This window comes from Dipteris shenzhenensis, chromosome 17 (assembly GCF_047967505.1).
Source record: "Dipteris shenzhenensis isolate YYH24624 ecotype China chromosome 17, Dip_SZ_1.0, whole genome shotgun sequence".
Taxonomy (NCBI): domain Eukaryota; kingdom Viridiplantae; phylum Streptophyta; class Polypodiopsida; order Gleicheniales; family Dipteridaceae; genus Dipteris; species Dipteris shenzhenensis.
Genome location: NC_141612.1, coordinates 53815727 through 53837033, shown reverse-complemented (window position 1 = coordinate 53837033; position 21307 = coordinate 53815727). Strand labels below are relative to the sequence as shown.

At 42.7% G+C, this 21307-nt stretch overlaps 1 protein-coding gene across 2 annotated transcripts in view; it reads right to left on the bottom strand.

Annotated features, from left to right (window-relative positions):
• Positions 1-1891: 1891 nt before the first annotated feature.
• Positions 1892-21307, bottom strand: part of DUO3 (Homeodomain-like superfamily protein) — a 62168-nt gene continuing 42752 nt past the window's right edge. For both annotated transcript variants that reach the window (XM_087388060.1, XM_087388061.1), the window contains 4 exons: positions 19033-19212; positions 5124-5165; positions 3164-4879; positions 1892-3045 (listed from right to left, as the gene is read on the bottom strand). In XM_087388060.1, coding sequence (XP_087244186.1) covers positions 2734-3045; positions 3164-4879; positions 5124-5165; positions 19033-19212 — 2250 coding nt within the window. In that variant the 3' untranslated portion in view covers positions 1892-2733. The remainder of the gene's footprint in view (positions 3046-3163; positions 4880-5123; positions 5166-19032; positions 19213-21307) is intronic.

Here is a 21307-nt window from a genome sequence, read left to right as displayed (position 1 = left end):
TTCTACTTCTTGCATGAATTGCATTACGATAAGCTTATGTAAAGCTAACATAGGTTTATGAAAGGTTTTCGTATCTTGAAAAGAAAGTGCCATGCTTGATAAACCTATTGACTTTGACTTAATTTAACATGTCTTTTGAATTTGTATCATCTTGCAAAAGTGGATTGGCACATTTCACAAAGACTATTAATTACACTTTCACATTCTAAAGTTGGATGTTCTACAGTGTCACATATCCCAATGACTTCCTTATGTCTATCATTGACTTGATTGTGATCTCCAGTAGGAACCATTGGAACTATTGAAAAGATGGAAATGTCTTCACATGCTTCTTTCACTTTTTTTATTGCTAAGTTGGACTAAGTTTATAGGCTTATTACAATTCTTATGGAATTTTGTTAAAGAAATGATGTTATGTGTATTTAGTTTGGCATGCAGCAACCTCTTTTGATCATTTGTTAATGTGAATATCGAATTCTACTACTTAAAAGTTTGATTGACTAGTCTATGCATTATTTGAATGCATGTGGTCGAACGTATATCACAATTGCTAACTTTTCATGATGTTTTTGAATTTGATCATTACAAGGAAATTTTGAGTTTGTTAATGTTGACAATTTTTTATGTTCTCAATGTCTTTATTAATGTTTCAGGATTCCAAGGTTGAAAATTGTCAATGTTGACAATTTTTAATGTTCTCGATTTCTTTATTACTGTTTGAGGATTCCAAGGTTGAAATTTTGGGTTGCATGAAGAAGTTGGATTGCTTCATGCATGTAATCAATTGCTTCTTAAGGGATGGTGCATGGGGCTGAATTGAATGGCATGCATTTTTGTTGTAGTTGCTCCAAAAAGTGAGATTATAGTTTTGAATGGATTCATTGTTGATTGCATGCACACTTCAAATCATGCTCACATGAAAAATTTTGCCTTTAAAATTGAAAACTTAAAATGTGTAATCCATTTGGGGGTATCTTGAAACAAGTGACATGTCTTAGGACAAAAGAGGGAAAAACACGTTAGATAAGTGATACAAATTGAAACATTTCCCCTATTCCCATCTTGCATGGATGACACAACATGGATGTTTTAAGGGAAACAATTGCCACAATGCGACCATGAGTAGGAGATGGAAAAAATCCCGATTAGGAGCTACCCAAATAGTATTGCAAAATGAGAGCCTACTCACTAGCAAAGATGCCCTATTCAATTTCAACTACCTCAAGTCTTCAACATAGTTCATTGCCTATGTCCCCATGAACTTGCCACTCATGTTATATGAGCCCCACATGGGATCCAATTGCCATTGGTAGCATCTATCCTATAGGTATCCACTGCACTAAATTCTCAACCATGTTGCTATAACCACTCATTGTTTCCAAAGTGTCTGGTGGGATGGTCTCTTAATAGCACCTTGAGTCACTTTGTATTGCCCGCATTGAGGCAATGCCCTTTAATATTTTAAAGCCCTCAAGCTTGCCAACAACAAATGCTTTTGCTCTTTCTCTACAATTGCTATAAAGTTATGATGGCCTCTATGCTTGTTACTCGAGCAACATTTCTCCCATAGCCTTACTTGATTAATTTCTCGTTGGGTTTGGAGTCCCAACCTCCTTGCTTATGTGTTGAAGGCCTCCACAGAGGGCTGAATTTCTCATTTGTTGTCCAAGTTCACTTTTTCAACTTCTATTGTTCTTCAAAGTTAAGTAACGGGCAATGAAGAACTCCCTGAACCAAAGCTAACAGTGATATTTCAAGCCTATCATTGTAAATTGATTATAGCAAGCCTCAAGCTCAAGTGATTCACATTACCACCCAAAAAAGAATTTGGACATGATTGCTCAAAAACCAGCAACAATCATTCAACAATGCTACACACCTTTATTTGAGAGAATTATTGCACTGAGGGATGACATCAACAAGTAATTCAAAAAATAATACATGATTACACATGAAATCCCAAGCATGCTTGCAATTCTTCTTTGATTGTGATCTCAATAAAATTTGAGAGCTTTAATATCTGATAATCCTTTATCACTCATGTGATAGAAGCTTCCTCCCATAATGCATTTATACTCCACCTTACGGAAGGGCAGTGCTTCAAAATGTTACCTGGGAGGGTATTGGAACTCATCCAATTCGAAAAAATGTGAAATGTGTTAAGACCTGCTATTCAAATGCAGTAGTATTTAGAACCTGTGCCTCTACCACAGAACGAAGAATGAGCTTGCCTGCCAAAAAGTTACAAGCAAATCCCCACTGCCATGATTTAAAAATGCCAATTTTTTAAGAATCCGTTCTCCAAGGCATTTTTTTGTGGCGTTGCCTTTCAGAGGGTACAATCGCTGCTGTACAAGAGATTTTTACTGTACAACATTGTCCCTCAACTTCGTTCATCTTTTCTATCCCTGATAGCTAGTACCACTCTGGCTTGTTTTAGGAAGACATTGCCGTGATTCGCTTCAAAATAGCCAGCAACTACATCTGCCCTATGAACTGCAGTTCAGCAATTAGATTTCATTTTTGTCCATCCCCATATGTGTGATTTTGAGCCCAGACTGTTGCAGTTTTAACATTCAACTTTGACTCATCTTTCCTTTAAAAACACTCGAGCATGGGGAACTTCATTGCTGGTTACTTTAACAACTGCATCTTTCTTGTTCCATTGATCAGAACTGTTCCTTGGGAAGCTACTGATTAGAGAGGCCTGGCACAGTCTCTTCAAGAAAGTAGTTAGCCATCCATAGACTCGCCCCCCTCAGCTCTCATATTATATCCTAGATGTTCCTTGTAAATTGCCTTTTCAAGTGTTTCCTTGCTCTCAGAGTCCATTTGCTGCCCAAATGAAGTAAATATGCCAGCTTGTCTAAGACTTATTTTTCCATCTATTCCTGGCACCGTCGCATCTTTAGGATCATTTTGTACAAGTTGAACACCAGAGACTCCCCTGGATGACTGTGCTCCTTCGTTATCACTATCATCTGATCCAATTTCCTCTTCCTCAAACTCAATGTCTCCATCCTCCTGGTATTGCAAAGCCATATCCTGCAAACACGATCAAAGTTACAGCTAGTTTTAAAAGCTTCAGGTTCTCTATATTGACAAGCACGGATAAATTTTAAGCGGTAAGGAAAACGGTAACAAAGAAAGAAAATGGATATACCTTGCCTACTTCAGAAACATGTTCCTTGTGATCAGACTCCTCTCTCTCAGAATCACCCATTTCTTCATATTCAAACTGCACTTCTTCCTCCACTTCCTCGTCTGAATCACTAAGTTCCTCCTTCTCCATCACTATACTTGTATTTATCTCCTCCCCACCAGATTCCAGTAGACTAACTTTTCCCTTCCCTTTCTTCTTGCATGTGACTAAATTATGACGGAAAACCTTTTCCTTGCAAGCAATTTTAGGAACCCTTGTTTTATGAACTGTTAACATCGAAGGGTTTTGCTCTCTCAAACCAGGGACTTTCTTCAAGGGGACCTCTTGTAGTTGCCTTCTCTGTTGGTCCTGCACAGCACGCACTGGTTCTGGACGAATTACTGAATCTGATGGTGCACATGGTCGTTGTCTGATACTTGCATCCAGTATACATCCACTGATTGCAAGCCCATGGGGATACATCTGTGCAGAAAGTTTAGGATCGACTACACCTCTGACTTGGTTAAGTGAGCCAGTCTGATGTTCATCCTCTCTCTGCAAAAAAGGGTGAAGTTCTCCAGGCCCAGCAATAGAACTTTCATTTGAAGATGATGTGACAGAACACAAGGTCTGTGCTTTAGTCACGATGCTTTTGTCTAGTGGGGCACCAAAGAAAGGGTGAAATTGAGGAATTTGTTGCGGTAGTTGTCCTGTAGCAGGTTTACATTGGGACATACCTGAAGAAGCATTCCTATTGGGCATCTGAAGAGAGCATGCCTTTGACAATGACAGTGATTCAAATGTGCCCTGCATTAAAAGAGGATGCATCTTGGACCAAGGACTCTCCTTAACAGACCCAGTCTGCTTTGCAGAAGATTTGCTAAGACCGAGAGAATCCAGCATTTGGGAAGAAACTACAGACTCCATAAACCTAGATGCCTTCTTAATTTTCAATCCTGACTGTCCACTTGCCACTCCAAAATAATTGCTTCCAATCTCAGATTGACAGATGGGTGCTGATTGATGGTTTTCAGCATGTAGCTCTTTTGCAGAATTTGGCTTCCCGTCCTCAGATTCAGGAAGTGTGAAATCAGGTTTTGGACAAACAAGAGGCATAGGGGGATAACTTGATACAGTTGCCAAGCTTCCCTTTCGATTTTGAAAACTGGGTATGCATTTCTGTTGTGAAAACACATGGGTGGTATTGTTGGGGAACGATGGATTCCACTTTGATTGGGAGATTACACGAACAGAAGGCGGAAGATTCAATGATGGCAGGCCAGGGGCCAATTTAATCGTCTGCATACCTTTTCTAAAAGCCCGGTAAGTCTGAACCTGCTGATGTTCCATTAATAGTCTAGATGAGGTAGAGCAATCAGAAAAGGTGCACGACAGCATTTGCTGAAATTGTCCTCCTGAAATTGAAGGATTGTCCATATGTCTCTTGCCTACTTTCTTCTGTAGTACAGGACCCTTTTGGCATGGCCTTTTCAAGACATTAGCCTTGGATGCAGAGCAACGCAGCTTAGCTGCACTTTCTGGATGAGCTGCAAGAGAAACGGTTGCGGATGTGGAGTTGCCTGAACTGGGTTTCCAGTCTGTTAAAAATGCCTCGTGCAAGTAAACATCATTTGTCTCACAGCCCTCGTCTCCACCCTTTACCTCTCCATCATCATCATTACGCACTGTTGCCCTTGAAGCATCATCCTCATTACGCACTGTTGCCCTTGCAGCATCCTGTGTGCAAGCAGAGACACGAAATGTAGATTAAATGATTCTCCAGGTTTTGATTCAAGTTTTCCTCTTAAAACAGTTTGCCTCATTACTGCAGAAAATATTAAAAGTTCCTGTTTAAAAACCGACATGGGAGCAACGCAGGTCTCCCCACTCCCTCCCATTTACTCGAGGGTTTTTAGATCAATTGAAGACACTGATTAAAAAACAAAGAGGATATCTCCACACAGTATGGTCAACTCTTTACCTCTCCATCATCATTATCACACACTGTTGACTTTGAAGCATCCTGTCAGCAAAGCAGAGACAGGAAAATCCAGATGAGATAATCCTCAACAATTCAAATTCCGTTTTTTCTCTTTCAACAGTTTGCCTCTACTTTAGAAAATAATGAAAGTTCCTATTCAGAATCTGTCAAGAATGTAGGCACCACACATAAGACCTACAAATGTACATCTATTAGAAAATTCAAACCTTGTATACATGTGGCCACATTAGGGTTGCCAATATGCCCTTCTACCCAAAAATAGTATGCCCTTCTACCCAAAAATAGTAACCTATGCAACTACTAACATTACACACATGAGATCATATATTCTAACAATTCCCCTTCAGTTGATGGTCTCATGTGTCTGATACACAAAAGTCCTTTGAATCTTTCAAATTTAAACCGTGGCAATGCCTTGGTGAATAGATCTACCAAGTGATATCTAGAGATGTGGAATCCCTTCGTCTTTATGTCTAATGCCGAACGAAAGTGTCAATGTCTTTCACCGTCCCATTACCTTTTGGATTCTCTACTCTAAAGCAATTGCAATCATGTTATCACAAAAGGTCATAGTGGCTTCCCTTTGGACTTTTTCTATCAAGATTGGACCACCACTTCTCATCTAGCTCAGCAAGGGCTTCCATTAAGCTGGTAGCTCTGGCAACCTCAAGAGCACATTGATTGCGCACCCACATCACAGACAAGTAATGCTTCGTCATTCATAAACCCACTAGGATGTACTGTCCCTCTTGCTTTGTGTTGTGCCCTTCTAATCTCTCCTAAGATACATTTTTTTTCTCACTTAGCCCCTCAGACAAAGAAATGTAAAGCATAAGACCGGAGTGTTGCCTAGCCCCAAAATTCCAAAGAGAAAACCTTACACGAGAAAAAATGGACTATCGCATAACCTACTTACTTTTCCAACAACCAACTCACAAGTGCCCCATCCTAACTGCCAAAATTCGTTGAGGGGTAGATCAACTACTTTGTGGAAGTATTTGATTATTGCCAGCCTACGGCCACTTGAGGAAAAAACACACCCGCTCTAAGCTAGATGTGCAAGGAAAGGAGAGGTGCATGAGAACGATAAATGGATCACAAATTTAGGCACATATCCAATGATAACAAAGCGAAGAATAGATCAACTCGCATATACAACTCCACAAACTATCACAACAAGGCAAGCTCAGTGCACTCCCTTCTACTTTGCCTAGTAGATCACCTCCTTGGTCCGCCCAACGGGCACATATGGCAATCCTTTCTAAGGACCTGATCTACTAGAGATAGACTGGCTCAGTGGAAAGGCTCCAAGTCCTCTTATTGTAATGGATGATCCTCCATAAGCCGCCAGTCCCACACCATATCATTTTGGTCGAGCTTCTAGAGACCTGATCTACTAGAGATAGAATAGGCTCGAGTGGAAAGGCTCCATGTCATCTTATTGTCATGGATGATCCTCCATAAGCCGTCAGTCCCACACCAGATCATTTTGGCCGAGCTTGGGGTACCGCCAGTCCAACTTGACACAGCATTCTAGGTGATCACATACATTCACCAAGTCAGGGATTATTGTTCCTCAAGTAGGTTACCATGGCTTGCCTTATCCGCATCAATGACATTAGTAGTTGAGGGCAATCAGAGGCGTTTGTATGTCTGTACATGCAGATGGTTTGAGAGCCTGCGACTCTATTATGGACAAATTCCCCCCCTTTTAGTATATCCTTGAGGCACCCTCCATTCCACTTACTTACCACGAGGACCAAGTTATCTAAAAGGATCTTAGCTACACACATTCAAGGCCTGATTAACACATTTAGTCTGGACAAGCTGAGGGAATACCTAGAGAGGGCTGCATTTGCACTCCATGTGATCTTTCCAATGCCCTATGCACTATGAGATCTGATCGCCACTGTCTTTTCAGGGATGGATTCAGACCCCTCTCCAGCTTCCTGTCTCACCCGGATCAAAGGCGTCTGGCGACTTTTATTCATGAGGTTGCATGATCCAAAGATCAGCTCCTCGGGACACTTAGACAAATTAGGATGCTTAGCCATACCCCACCCGAAGTGTGATCGCTGAGTTTTTCCAGTTGGATAGCATGGACTAGTACGTAGGCGAGGCTTGGAGCGCAAGATGAGACATACTTGTCAAAGTATCAATCCGCAAATCATGCATGGGGATCATTCCTCCATGTTCACCAGACCACAGGCACGGTCAATGGGTGTGACAATGGCACTTCTATCATGGGTTTTATGCTGCCGCAAATATGTACACCACGGAGCCTCTACCTACCAAGACCCCTCTTATTCATTCTCAGCCGCCACGTGGACTTGGTTCGCTAGATAGCATATAGAGGATTCAAGAACACCACAGTGATGCCACACCGCAGCTCCCATTCTCTATGGGCTCACACACCTTGTAGTGTTTATGTTTTTATGTCGTATTTGCCTTGCCGGCAAATGCCCACTTAGAGGATCCACCCACACAGCTCATTGTTTCCAATCTCATAGACCCTTCGGTCTTTTGAAGACTTTAGTAATACACTTTCTTTCTTTCTCCTGCTTTGGGTGCTCATGTTCAACATGGAATGAATTTGCCATTGGACATTTAGCTCCACAATGTGGAACAGCTCTAGCTTCCTCTAACTTCTTGCTCCTATATTGCAGTCCTTGTCTTCAACCTTAGGGTGCCTATGTATCTCAAGCCACTTGTCCATCTAGCCCTGTGTATCCTGTTAGAGACAAGGATTGCATTGTGATAGCCAACACTTACCCATCGGAGAAAAGAAATACTTGAGACGAACAAAAACTTTGAACGCCCACTCACTCCCTGTGAAGAGCCAAATTTCTCTAGAATGCAAATGTGTGCAACGCATGCAGAATTTGAATGCCAATTGACCCTCCAATGGAGAAGAGCGCCCTCATGAGAGTACTTGTTTCTATTTCAACCTACATGCAAGGTGTGTGAGAGATGGTGGTTGAATGCAAGGTGAATGAAGAATGCTACGTGAGATTCACAATGAAAGGGGGATACCCTTGAGATCACTCAAGTTCCATCTTCCCATTTACACCTACCCTTAGCCTATGACCCATGCATCTACCATTCAATGCACCTTAATGCACCCTTCCCTTCCTATTGCCCCTAGGACCTGGACACGTGTGTGGACATTTTTATTAATAAAATAAGTATCACATATTCAAATTCGATGCCGTCTAAAGCAGTGGCTCCAGCTCGACTAGTCCTACCTATTGAGATGGTCCACCGCCATAACAAATCGGTCGATGTCCATCATAAATACAAATACATGTTACACCATTGGCGTATAATACATTATAATGTTTTAATGTCTACTAATCACGGATTAGTGATTTCTCTTGTCATGACACTCCCTCCTACTTGAATGGGCAAAAGTCCTCTTCTGGATCCTCTCTTGTCTCTTTCTCTTGCGTACGCTTCTCTTTTACTTCTGCATTTACATCTCCTCTTCATACTCTGCAATAGTCTTCTCTTGGTAGTACACGATCTCTTTTGAATCAGAACTTAAATCTCATCTTCAAGTTCTGGTTCCTCTTGATGCTGAATATTCAAAATGCAGAAGTACCACTGCAGTGCCTCTTCAATATCTCTTCATGCTCAGAATCCTCTTCTGAATACTTAGCTGCTGAAATCTCTTTACAGTAACTTGCTCAAACATGTTCTCAACAAACTGGTCAGTATTAAAACGATCCTCTCACCCAAATGTTTATTTGAACTAGGTGGACCTTGGCTATAGATGATTTTGTGATGAAGAGCTTCTTAATCTATAGAGACTATAGATCATCACTCTCTTTTTCTAACTCTTCTATTTCAGCCCTATTCATCCTATCAGACGCTCTACACGGAGAGAGATATATTTATTCTCTGTCCATACTCTACAATGAATATGCCTACTCTCTATTCAATTCACACATCCATACACCAGTGTTGGCTGAATGGATAGCATTTACTCTTGGTCTATGTTCACCGTAGAGTCCTAGAAATGAGGAGGTAGAAGCCTCACCCTCCTGCTTGGATGCTTTGCCTTTCCCTTATACAGAATTGGTTTTGGCAATTTTGGCTAATAGAGTAGGACATTTATGCCATGGATGCCCTGGCTTATGTCTCTTACATCCAAAACATTTACCCTCCTTAATTAGCTTTTTCTTCTCATCGTCAGACATGGAAGGAAATGGTATCCATCCAGGACGTGATTGGCTGTTAACATTTTGTTAACAATAGCTCTCTCTTTTCCTTTGTTGAAAGGCTTCCGAGGATTCAATTTCCTCTCAGCAATCTCAGCCAATTTTGTGAGGTCTTTCAAGGTGGTTGGGTTGAACATTTCAACCTCATACCTCACTTTCAGGGTTAGGGCTGCTAAAAAGTTCTTCCTTTTATCATTCTCACTTTTCTCAAGTAACTCTAAAGAGAGTTTCCAGAACCTAGCTGTAAATTCAGCGTTACTCTCGTTATCGAATTGCCTGAACCTTTCCCGCGGAAGGTCAATTCTTCTTCATGCCTCGGAGGCATGAAAGTGGCCTTAAGCTGCCCTACAAATTTAGACCATTGAAGAATAGGCTCTTTTTCCGTTTGTGATAAGGACCACCACATCAAAGCATCCTTCTGTAGATGTAGTGTGGCAAGAGCAAGCTTCTCGTGATCGGTCTTATCATGATGGGCAAAATATAGCTCAAAATGGCGAATCCAATTGAGGATTTTATCTGCCTCTCTTGCTCCATCATACTCTGGGAATTCTATTCTCTCGAGGTTAAAATTTGGCTCTCTTCGAGGGGGTGCCTAAGTCTTCATCCCCAAAATTCAACACTCTCTTAGTCCCAAATTTTGTCATAATGGACTGTTCAATCATATGGCTAAGTTGAGAAACCAGCTTATCAATGGGACTCCTCTCTCCCTCTTGCACTTGGATTATAATCCATATGTATGGGATTTTGAGTTAAAGGCCTAAACTCAGCGCCTTGCTCTTGGATGGAATCATTTCTCCCTTCATTTCTAAAAGAAATCTCCCTATCAAGAGATTCTTGAGAGATGAAGGTAATTCTATACGTGGGTTATCATACTCAATATGTGTGTAACTCTCATCTACATTATCCTCTTCAGGATGAGGTGATGGTGTTCTCTCCCTATCTCCTGGTAGTGGAGGAAAAAGGACAAGTTCGTTATTAAATATCCATTCTTTCCTTTTAGTAATACAAGAGAGAAAATGACTTACTTTAATTTCAGAAAAAGGGGTTTATTTTACATAAAAAGTCAAGTGTTGTAGAGTTGGTGGTACTTATCCGACTCCCGCTTCATTTGTGTCAAGAAAACACTTGAAATGACCTCTTCTTCCTTCTCTTTTAAGCTTTCCTTCTTGTATTTCTGCTGTAAACTGGTGCACTCCGTTTGGGCTACTTATTTTGAGTGGATTGGAGCTCTAGATACCGTTTTAGGGGGTAGTTGATGGGTGGATCACCCCCTTAAAATCTTGTTCCAGTTCGACTTTCCGTTGGGGAGAACGAGGGGGTCTCTTTTCCTCACGGTTTAAGGGTCTATTTGCACCCAAGGAGGGATCACCCCGTTCCCCGTCCAAAGACCACGAAAATCACAAAAAGTCCTTACCTCAGGACTTCAAATTTGAGGAATTGTGTCTTCGAGGCCTGCATGTCTCACGCACAGATTTGCAAGCTTCCATGTACTTCCGCGCCCACGTTGTGTCGCGTATGGACTTGCAAGCCTCCTGTTTCCCGCGCCCTTCCTTTTGCCCGCAACTCCCCACGCATGGCCTTCCTGCAACGCTCTTTGCCTACGTCTTACATGCAGTCTTCACCTGCGCGTTGCCTCCAACGATTCTCTTCCCCGCAGCCTTCTCGTACGCTCGCGCTTGGTGTTCGTACCTCCATCCCCCACACTCTTCTGTCCCAGTCGTGGATTGTCACAGCTCCGATACCAAATGTGAAGAACCAGATTTCTCTAGAATGCAAATGTGTGCAATGCATGCAGAATTTGAATGCCAATTGGCCCTCCAATGGGGAAGAGTACCCTCGTGAGAGTACTTGTTTCTATTTTGACCTACATACAAGGTGTGTGAGAGATGGCGGATGAATGCAAGCTGAATTAAGAATGCTATGTGAGATTCACAATGAAAGGGTGATACCCTTTCATTAATGTCCCTTGAGATCACTCAAGTTCCATCTTCCCATTTACACCTACCCTTAGCCTATGACCCATGCATCTACCATTCAATGCACCTTAATGCACCCTTCCCTTCCTATTGCCCCTAGGACCTAGACACGTGTGTGCACATTTTTATTGCTAGAATAAGTATCACATGTCCAAATTCGATACCGTCTGAAGCAATGGCTCCAGCTCGACTAGTCCTGTCTACTGAGATGATCCACCGCCATAACAAATCGGTTGGTGTCCATCATAAATACAAATACATGTTACATCATTGGCGTATAATATATTATAATGTTTTAATGTCTACTAATCACGGATTAGTGATTTCTCTTGTCATGACACTCCCTGCATTTATGAATAAAGAGGAAGCACTCCAAATATGGAAAGAATACAAAATATAGCCAAAACAGTGTCAACACCATCAGCACACATATGCTGAGATAAGCCACCAAGAATAGGCTCTATTTGCTAATCCTTCTACTGTAGACGACTCCTAGATCCTCGACTGATCCCAATGGACTACAATAGCTACTCTAGGTTGAGCACTATATATCTAGACGAATCCAGAAAAATGCCCAAAGTCATATTCTTAAAACACAACACATGGTGCAATTTCAATCTCATGATAGTCACTCATAAGGTTGAAAACCATTAACTCCATCACGCATAGCTAAGACTAGCTACTATGACATCCCCACTAATGTCATCAGTGCCCAAAAGTGGGTATAGACCATAGTATAAACACATGATGTCACACACACAAATCCACACACCCACACATACTTGAGCATCCATTTATACAAAGGTCTTCACATTGAGATTTTGTCAGCACTCCGGAGGTGTAGGGCAGACTTAGCCGTGACAAAGGTTAGCACTAAGGGAGAACGCTAATCAAAAAATAGTCCACATTCTCTTCATTCAAACTACAACTACTTGTGAGGACTAAAAGATTTCATTTTAGTCTCTCCCAACAAACGAGCATCTAAGCAAAAAATGCTTTGAGCACTCTTGCAAAATCTGCTCACAAGTTCTCTGCAGACAAAGCTCCCTCTTCTGCACCACCTTATGCTCTCCTATAGTGTGTAGGCTGCATCAAGGTATGCTTTAGATGTCTGAAAATTATGCCCTGCAAGAACTCTAGGTGTGGATCCCTTGATCCCTCTACTTCTCACCCTGAAAGGTGACCTGCAAGCCTGGACTGCTGGAATGATAGACTGGTGGAATGATAGACTGGCCAATTTACAGGTTTGGATAGCCCCACAGACCTGGCCAACCAGTTAACAGACGAGCCAACCCGCTCTGTAACCAACTGACCAGCAGACACGCTTGCTGACCTGCTGCCTATATAAGGCTACTGTATCGCGCGCGTGGCCTCTGGTACTTGCTCCAAAGCTCCTGCCTTCAGCTGGCCTCACCAAACCACGTCTACACCTGACCAGACTTGTAATACTTGCCCTGCAGTACTGCTGACCAGTTCCAGGTACAAAACCGTAGCAACTAGGAGCTCTAGTAAGCTATTCGTAATCCAAACTGGCAGTCCGGGATCAAATCACAGTAGAAATGGGCCTTCTAGAGCAAATCGCAATCAGGTTCTAGCCTCCTGGTAGAAGTCGCAGCAATCTTGGTGCCCTCGGGAAGGCTCATAAGGGATTATTTAAAATCATTCCAGGAAAAAATTACAGATTTGTATAGAAAAAGGGTACATTTTATTAATGAAAAATCTACAGATAAGGGATTTTACAAATAAGCCTTGAACGCACATGATATAGAGAGCTTTTACATAGCGGCCCCCCTGAGAGGTTGGGTTCGAACTTAGCTTTTAGATGTATTGATTATATTTTCCCCTTAACTTTTTCCATATATTTGTTTCAATTGCCAACGTGTCTATGGGAGCCAACTTTGCCACCAAAGGCACCCATATGGTGACCTATGAGGATGATATATATAAAAGTTGGATCAAAATTTTGACATCAGTGCAAGAGAGAGGTCATCAACCAACGATAACATATATGAGTCACCTATTGGAGTTGGATGACAATAGTTTCAAGAAAATACAACGGGAGATAGAGTTTGGTGATATTATATTCATCAAGTCTTTTAAAAAAAAGGAAGTCACCAACAAAGGTACTTGGGCATGAACTAATGAAGAGTACTTAAAGAGGAGCTACTCAAAGTATTGAAATTCACGACATGCAAATCCCTTGTTTCTGACTTGGGACAATCTTGCAAACTATTTTGACTTGCATGAATGTTGCATGATATGGCTGAAGGAAAAACTTACAACCTTGAATGAATCTAGGAGCTCTGAGGCCCTTTCTTTTATAGACTTGGCCTAGCTAAAAGCTAGACCTACTTTTCTAAAGCTACTTTTTACAAAAGCTGAGCTTTCTTGCTTCTAGTCCACCTTGGGGCAGCTTTTATGCTCTTTTTAAAACCCCAAGGGTCCTTTAATGGCGCCATCTCCCGGGTGTTTTTTGCCTTGTGGGACCTGCTTTTTGCCACTTGCTCCATCTTTTTGAGCCTTTTAGCACTCTTCCAAGTCCTACACAAACTCCAACACTTTAACCCATTAAAGGTTAGTGAAATGCATGCATTCCTAGTTCTTGGACTAATCACAGTCCCTTGTGGGCATCCCCACAGTTCTCGTTTACCAATGCAAAGCAAAAGTAAACACTAAAACTTATTCTTGGATAACCAAAGTCAATTCTAATAAAGATTATACTTTATTTCTTGGAAAAAGTACCAAATGGTGACATCCCCTTGGCTTCTAATCAGTTGCCCTCAACTGAAAAGCTTCTTGATACAATTGCAAAACCTAAGGATATTATGAAAAGAAGCCCTATCTACCCACTTGACATCAAGTGCCGAATAGTTCTTAAACTTGACAAGATATATGCAGATGCCCTGCGTGTGCATGTGCGAGGGTGTGAGGGTGCGTGCGTGCATGCGTACGCGTGATATACTATTTCAACTTACCAATTTTTTTCTGGATAGCTCTCTTGTAATATAAAGCACTCAAAGTTTTCACTTTTTTAAAAAAAAAAGTGTGTGTGTGTAATCATATCAAAGATAAGGTCCCTCTTTGTCAACAAGTCTTTTTATGGCACGTCCTATTGGAGGTTCTTCCATCTGGATAGCTTTTATCATGCAGACGTATTGCTCCGACTATTTATCGTCAATGTTTGGCTCCGAGGGAGTCTATGTCTCATATTTTTTGACACTGCCTCGAGACACGTGACTTCTTGGGCATCCTTCGACAGAGATTGCGACTGAGATTTCCTCATGCTTCTTTCGAGAAGCTTTTCTGGCTTTTTGCGATATATCCTCGCCGGTCGAATTTTGAGTTGTTCTTTACCTTGGTTCGCTACTTGCCACTCTGGACTCTGGAAAGATAGAAACCATAGAGTCTTTGGTGATCCTCTGTTTTCTCCTTTTGTTTTGTTTCGTCGTTCTTTGCAGCAATCACTCTTTGATTGTCTGCAAACTCACTATAGAGTCTATGATGTATATCTATCCTACACGAAGATTTTCTCTTAATGTACTTTTTCACCTTCCCAATTTTGGGATAACTTCTTCGTAATATAAAGGATTCAAAGTTTTCACCCCAAAAAAAAAGTGTGTGTAATCATATCAAACGTGTTATTCATGAATTCAAGGAATACACAATAGCAAACTCTAGAGAATGCTTTTTCCATTGTTTCAATCAAGTTGTGGCTGTTGTGAAATCGGACGGAAAGTCTACAGACGCTCGAGGTGGAGCACGCGGACTTGAGTCTAGAGATAGCCAGCTGATAGGAGAAGGACCTTGTGGTAAGATCAGAGGACCACACCATTGGTGGGACTCTGGATCTATCTCTCTTGTATTGTGTCCATAGTTTTGGACGGAAATATATATTTTGGTGGTTTCTCTATCTGGCCGGTTCATTGTCTATTGATGAGTCTGCACATCTATTGAATGCACAGAAGTAAAGAAGTTTGTGATTCCACACCCCACACCGCACACTGTGTGAACTCCTGGGCATTACTATCAGTCTTCCGCTGTGTGTACCCTCTGTTGGGTATTTTCTAACAGCCCCCCAGGGCTCTGCTTTGGTTGGCCCTGCTTGGCCACATGGCTTCCAGCCATTGGCCCGGGCAGTCCAACCCTTTATCCTTTGCCCCAAACCTGCCCATAGGGTCCCAAAACCTTTGCTGAACTGGTTTCCCTGTGCATTTCTGTCTTCTCCATGTGTGGACAGCATCTAGATCCAAATCTGCCCTCCAGGGTGGATCTCTTCTGCCAAATACTTCCACATTCTCTCTGCTGCCCACATGACAGACCATGTGCTGCCCATATGGCAGCCCCATGCCTATTACTACTCTCTGGTCCACCACCCCCCCCCCCGATGCACTCCTCATACGGGGGCTCAAAAGTGGAGAGGTAACGAACCCTATTCGAACACCAAATCCAATTCTGCCAATATAGATCCTCTAGTAGCTCCCCTGTCATAGCCCTCTAGAGCCCTCTGGGGTCGTCATAGTCTTCTCCTGAGTGGCTCGTGCTCTGCCACGTCCGATTCCGCTTCGCACACCAATCTGGTACACAGGTCCATCCTTGGCAGCACTTGATGGCACCACCACCTTCAGTCACGAACCCGCCTATGAACTCAAGCTCTCCAAGTACCACCATCCTCTACTTGTCCCCCTCATGATAGGTGAACAACCTAAAGTCCTCCAAGCACCAAGCTCTCAGGGTCTGTTTCAACCCATCCTCTGTTTGGCTAGGTCTGCAACCTAATAACATACCCGAGACATCATAGCCCAAGCACAAATCCTGATAACCTGGACCGTCAAGCTCCAACTGTGGTTCTGTATTGTTGTCCCCCTCAAAGTCATGGCCTCCATCTGACCTTGAGTGCTCAGGTCATGTCGAAGAATCCCCCTCTGCTTCAATACCACCAGCCAAGCACCTAGATGATTCCAGGCACTCGTCGTTGTCCATCACCTTCACAAAGAATCTCCTCTTCTGACCGATCCTCAATGTCTGACATTCTGATAGTAACACTGAGGTCCATGTACCGAATCTCAGCAGCACCCGGAGTTGCCACCAAGAAAAGTTCCGCAGTCAAGTTGAGCCAACTCCTCTAACTCCGAGCTGGCACCTTCTTCTAATCAGCCTTCCTCTTTTTGCAATCTTTCACAAAATGTCCTGGCTCATTACAATAGAAGCACTTCCTCTCTTTCTTCTCTTTTTTTTGTTGTCTTCATCTGAAAAGTCTGCTCCGTCGTCAGATTTGGGCTTGCCTTTGCCAGGATTACCCTTATCCTTGCCTTTGCTCCTATCCTGAGCTATCAGGCCTTGTCATCCTTATCCGTACCATCATACTTCTTTTCCCGAGCTTCTTGCTGCAGAATCCCCTCTAGCATCATGTCCTCTAGCATTGATTTGACTTTTGTCTCTTCCTCTCTAGAAACCTCAGTCTCTAGCAAACAATGCTTGTTCATGGTTCATTGAATCTGTAGTGGAATATCTCTGCATTGGCTTTTACATAAGAACCTCTGACATGCTAAAGAAAAGAGAAGATGTGGAGCATCTCTTTTTAGACTCCTCCTAGGTCAACTGCGTGTCCCCAATGAACTCCAGTAACTTCTCCAGATTGAGCACTCCTGCAAAATCTGCTCACAAGTTGTCTGCAGCCACAGCTCCCTCTGTTGCACCACCTTATGCTCTCCTATAGTGTGTAGGCCTGCACCAAGGTGTGCTCTAGACGTGTGGGAATTATGCCCTGCAAGAACTGTAGGTGTGGATCCGGTGATCCCTCTGCTCCTCACCCTGAACTCTGACCTGCAGGCTGGGACTGCTGGAATGATACACCGCCCCCAAAGGAGGCCTATTGATAGGGCTGGATAACCCCACAAACCTGGCCGACCCAGTTTGTAAATGAACTGACAAGCAGACAGGCCTGTCGACCTGCTGCTGCCTCTCGCTGCCTTTATAAGGCTACTGTATCAGGTGCTGTCCCCTAGTGTTTGCTCCAAAGGTCCTGCCTTCTCCTGGCCCTGTACCAGACCACCTGTACATGCTGCAGCACCTGACCAGACCTGCAATACTTCCCCTGCAGCACTGCCGATCAGTGCAGACTGCTCCTCCCACTACAGGCCCTCTGTACTGCCCTGTCCATGGTGTACCTGCTGCGGCTGCTGTACCACTTGCAGTACCATTTGTACCTGCTGTACATGCTGCTGTACCGGCCCAGGTACTTTCATCAACTTGGCCTAGCAGTAGATCTATGTGCTGTCCATGTGGCAGCCAGTCTGCTGCCCACACGGCAGCCCTAAACACCTCTCTCCCATCCTATACAGTAAGTCATCCTCCCCCATGTCCTCATATTGGGCTCACAAGTGGGAAGGTGACCCTCATATTCCAAGTCCTCCCCCATGTCCTCATATGGGGCTCACGAGTGGGGAGGTGACTCTCATATTTCAACATATCCCAAGGTCCATCCCAGGCCACATGTCCATCTCAAGCAGCCTATATATTGCCAACCTCCATTGTCTCTTCTCCCCATGCTTCTACGATATCTGAAAATTCCAAAATGGAAATTTTAAAATTTTCAACAAAGCACCTCAAGATGCATGCCATCTGTAAAACATACGCTTTTACTCTTATGGCTAATTAAGCATTGTCCACATAGCTTCTAGAAAGTTATAGATGTGATCGCTTTTGTGTCAAGATGTGTATCTGAGTCTTTTAGGATTTCCCATAAACCCACTCTCACTGTATTTCAAGGCGTGTATACTCCAGTTCGGCTTATTCAAGCTTTCTCGGACATTATTGTTGTCAAACTTCAGAAGTGTATCATAGCCTCCCTCTCCAAGGACAGCCCTGCACAAGCATGTGCACCTTTGAACCCTTGGAGGCAACCCAATCCAAAGAACATGGGGAATTAGCAACCAATCACATTCCAAGACTTCACACAGGATAAGACAGTTTCATGCATTGTATCACTTGTTTGGTGCAAATAATTAGTATTGTACCAACCTATATGGGACCCTACATACCTTAGCATGACTTAGATTTGAACTCTATAAATAATATAGGACCTAAACATTGATTACACAAGTCGTAACTTAGTGTTAACCCATTATTACAGCCCCTGAGGGTGCTATCCAAGCCATTGTGGGTATTATTGCAACAACTTCATGTGGTATAAAGCTATGCACATTAATTAAATCAAAGATAAAAGTACTTCAACAATATAGACCCCAAAGAGAGAGAGAGAGAGATTAAAAAAAGGAGAGCATAAAGTACCCACATGATCCATTTCTTAACTCTCCATTCATGACCATTTAAAACCCAAAATATCATCCACAATCATATCCCTATTCACAACTAAGATGTCAACTAAGCTTGTAATCCAGCTATAGAACATCCGCAAGACGCCACACATCAACTATCAACCATTCCTTTACACCTTCACCCCTCTGGCTAAAAAGCCCATGGTGTGGCAAAGTGTGATGTCAATCGCTTCTGGCCTTGCAATCTAACTATACCTGGAACATACGGCACTTGTTTGAGAGTCACTTTGCTCTCTGAATGCACATTGATTCCACTCAATCAAGAGCCATCAACCACTGGCAATATCTAAATGGATCTCTACAAGATGAAACGGGTGCAAAATGTAGTTTGTAACTGTCTAAGTTGACAACTGACCTTCTCTCGACGCCTCCTTGCTTCAGAAATTCTATGTTTTTCTTTGGCTTCTTCATTGCTCTTGTACAACTTCTGGGTGCCAACAGCCACACGCCATTGTCGAGGTAGAGCAGCTGGATCTCGATATGGTACACAATGCTGCCAGACCTTTGTCCAGTCATTTTTGAAATATTTAAGCCCCTGCAAGGTTTCGATGTGATATAAGTATGACAACCTGCAACCTCCCAAAGAGGAGCATACCTAAAAACATTTATTATGACAACATGCCATGTCAATGCACAGAGCACACACTCTACTGCGAGCACAAAGCGAAAAGATATTTCTGAAAACAATAATATAGGCACAATCAGAAAAGAGAACCTCAAGATTGTACCTTACCCCCCCAAAAGAGTGAACCTCTATTAAGTATGACCAAAATAGTACTTCATAGCCTTACGTCTCTGACAGAGCACACTCTGAGAATTGATTTAAACCACAAAAAATGAGCTTTTTCCAAAATCTTAACGTCTCTGACAGAGCACACTCTGAGGGTTGATTTAAACCCAAAAACTGAGCTTTTTTCAAAATCTTAACCCATATTAGCACTTCTGCATATCTACCCTATGTACTTTACCATGGAAAGAGAGTTTAACTTTGAGCATTTTTGCCACAAGATGCTTAGAATATATATCTAGATGTATCCAGGAACATCATCCTCTAAAACACAATACATAGTGCAGTTTCAATCTCATGATGGTCACTCATAAGGTTGAAAACCATAAACTGCATCACCTCTAAGCAGGGATTAGCTACTATGACATCCCAACCGATGTCATCAGAGACCAGTGGTGGGTGTGGACCATAGTAATATGCTCTCACACATACAAATCCACACACCTATACATATTTTAGCATAACAAAAAGTTCAAGCTGACAAAATCCCTCTGAATGCTTTTGCAGCCGGTTCAAATAATTTCATCACGGAACAAGGACAGACTAGACCCACAACAAGCAGTATATAACATGCCATAATGACTTGTAAAATCCAGACTCAACGACAGGAAAATATAGAACAAAGAACTGCTTGAGACTCTATAAAAACTTTAGCAGGGGCCTCCCATTGAAACGTAAGATGGGGTAAAATGAACTCAAACCCATGAGTTTCAATGTTAGGCTGGTTTAAGACCATAAGCACATTTTTTGCAATCCAAAAAAAAAAAACATGGGTACATATCCATTTATGGAGAGCCACAACTCATCCATTGTGTTCCGGGTTTATCTACATTTCCTCAGACCTCGTCAATGATATCCAGTTTCCTGCAACCATGGGAGGAGAAGTTCCTCCAACCACATCAAGCGGGGAGCGACACGAAGGGCTTGTCCTAGTAGTCTGCAAAGAGTCCCCGCAAATCTCATAAGGTGTTTTCGAGTCCGGGTAGTTCATCAAAAGCTCACTTCAATGGCAGTTAGGACCAGATCACCTGACAGTCTCAAAAGAGGGTACTGCTTCCATGTATTTAGGTAGACTTTTTAAATTGTGGATGTCCCCTTTCTCGAACCATAGTTCTGACTGTGGAGTTGGCAGATGCAATGTGATCATTGTGATTAAAGCCATGACCTATTTTTTGTCGCACTATGGGACCCACGCTTAGACTCATAAGTTTTTTGTCCTCGTCAACTTCTGTGTTGATGAAGCCAACTCTAGTCTGGGTGCTTGTGCTCAAGCAGACAACTCATCTGCTCCACCTTCCTACAACCTCCCCCTTTGTTGAGGGTTTCACCTCCGTTGTGAAGGTGTAATCTGACTGGACCCAATTGCTAGAACTAATGGGCATAGTCTTTGTCCTCAAAAACTACCGGGCTGGAGTCAAGAACAATGTTGCTACTGTGTTCTCCACCAGTGTCTGTCTGACTAAAGAACAATCTCCCACCACCATCCAACTATGGCCTCCCATCCAACTTTTCCTGGCTAGGAGCATCTGACTGCCCCACTATTGAAGAATCCCCTTGCTTCTTCTTGGTAGTGGAGCTCCTCTCTCTAGAAGAGGTTGAGCGTTGGTGCTTGCTGACGATCAACTTAGGTCCTTGACCTTGCTCATGTGCTCAAAATTCTCAGCGAGCTTGTAACCATTATCATACTCTTTGGGACAGAAACTGCAGACATACCATCGGATGTCTGAATGCATGCCATGAAGGAGCTTTATGGCCCTATCATGTTCCTCTTTTAGTATTGGATGGTTACTTATATGAATTGATTGGTGTAGTGGTTGACCAGACCCTAGGACATCTAGATGAC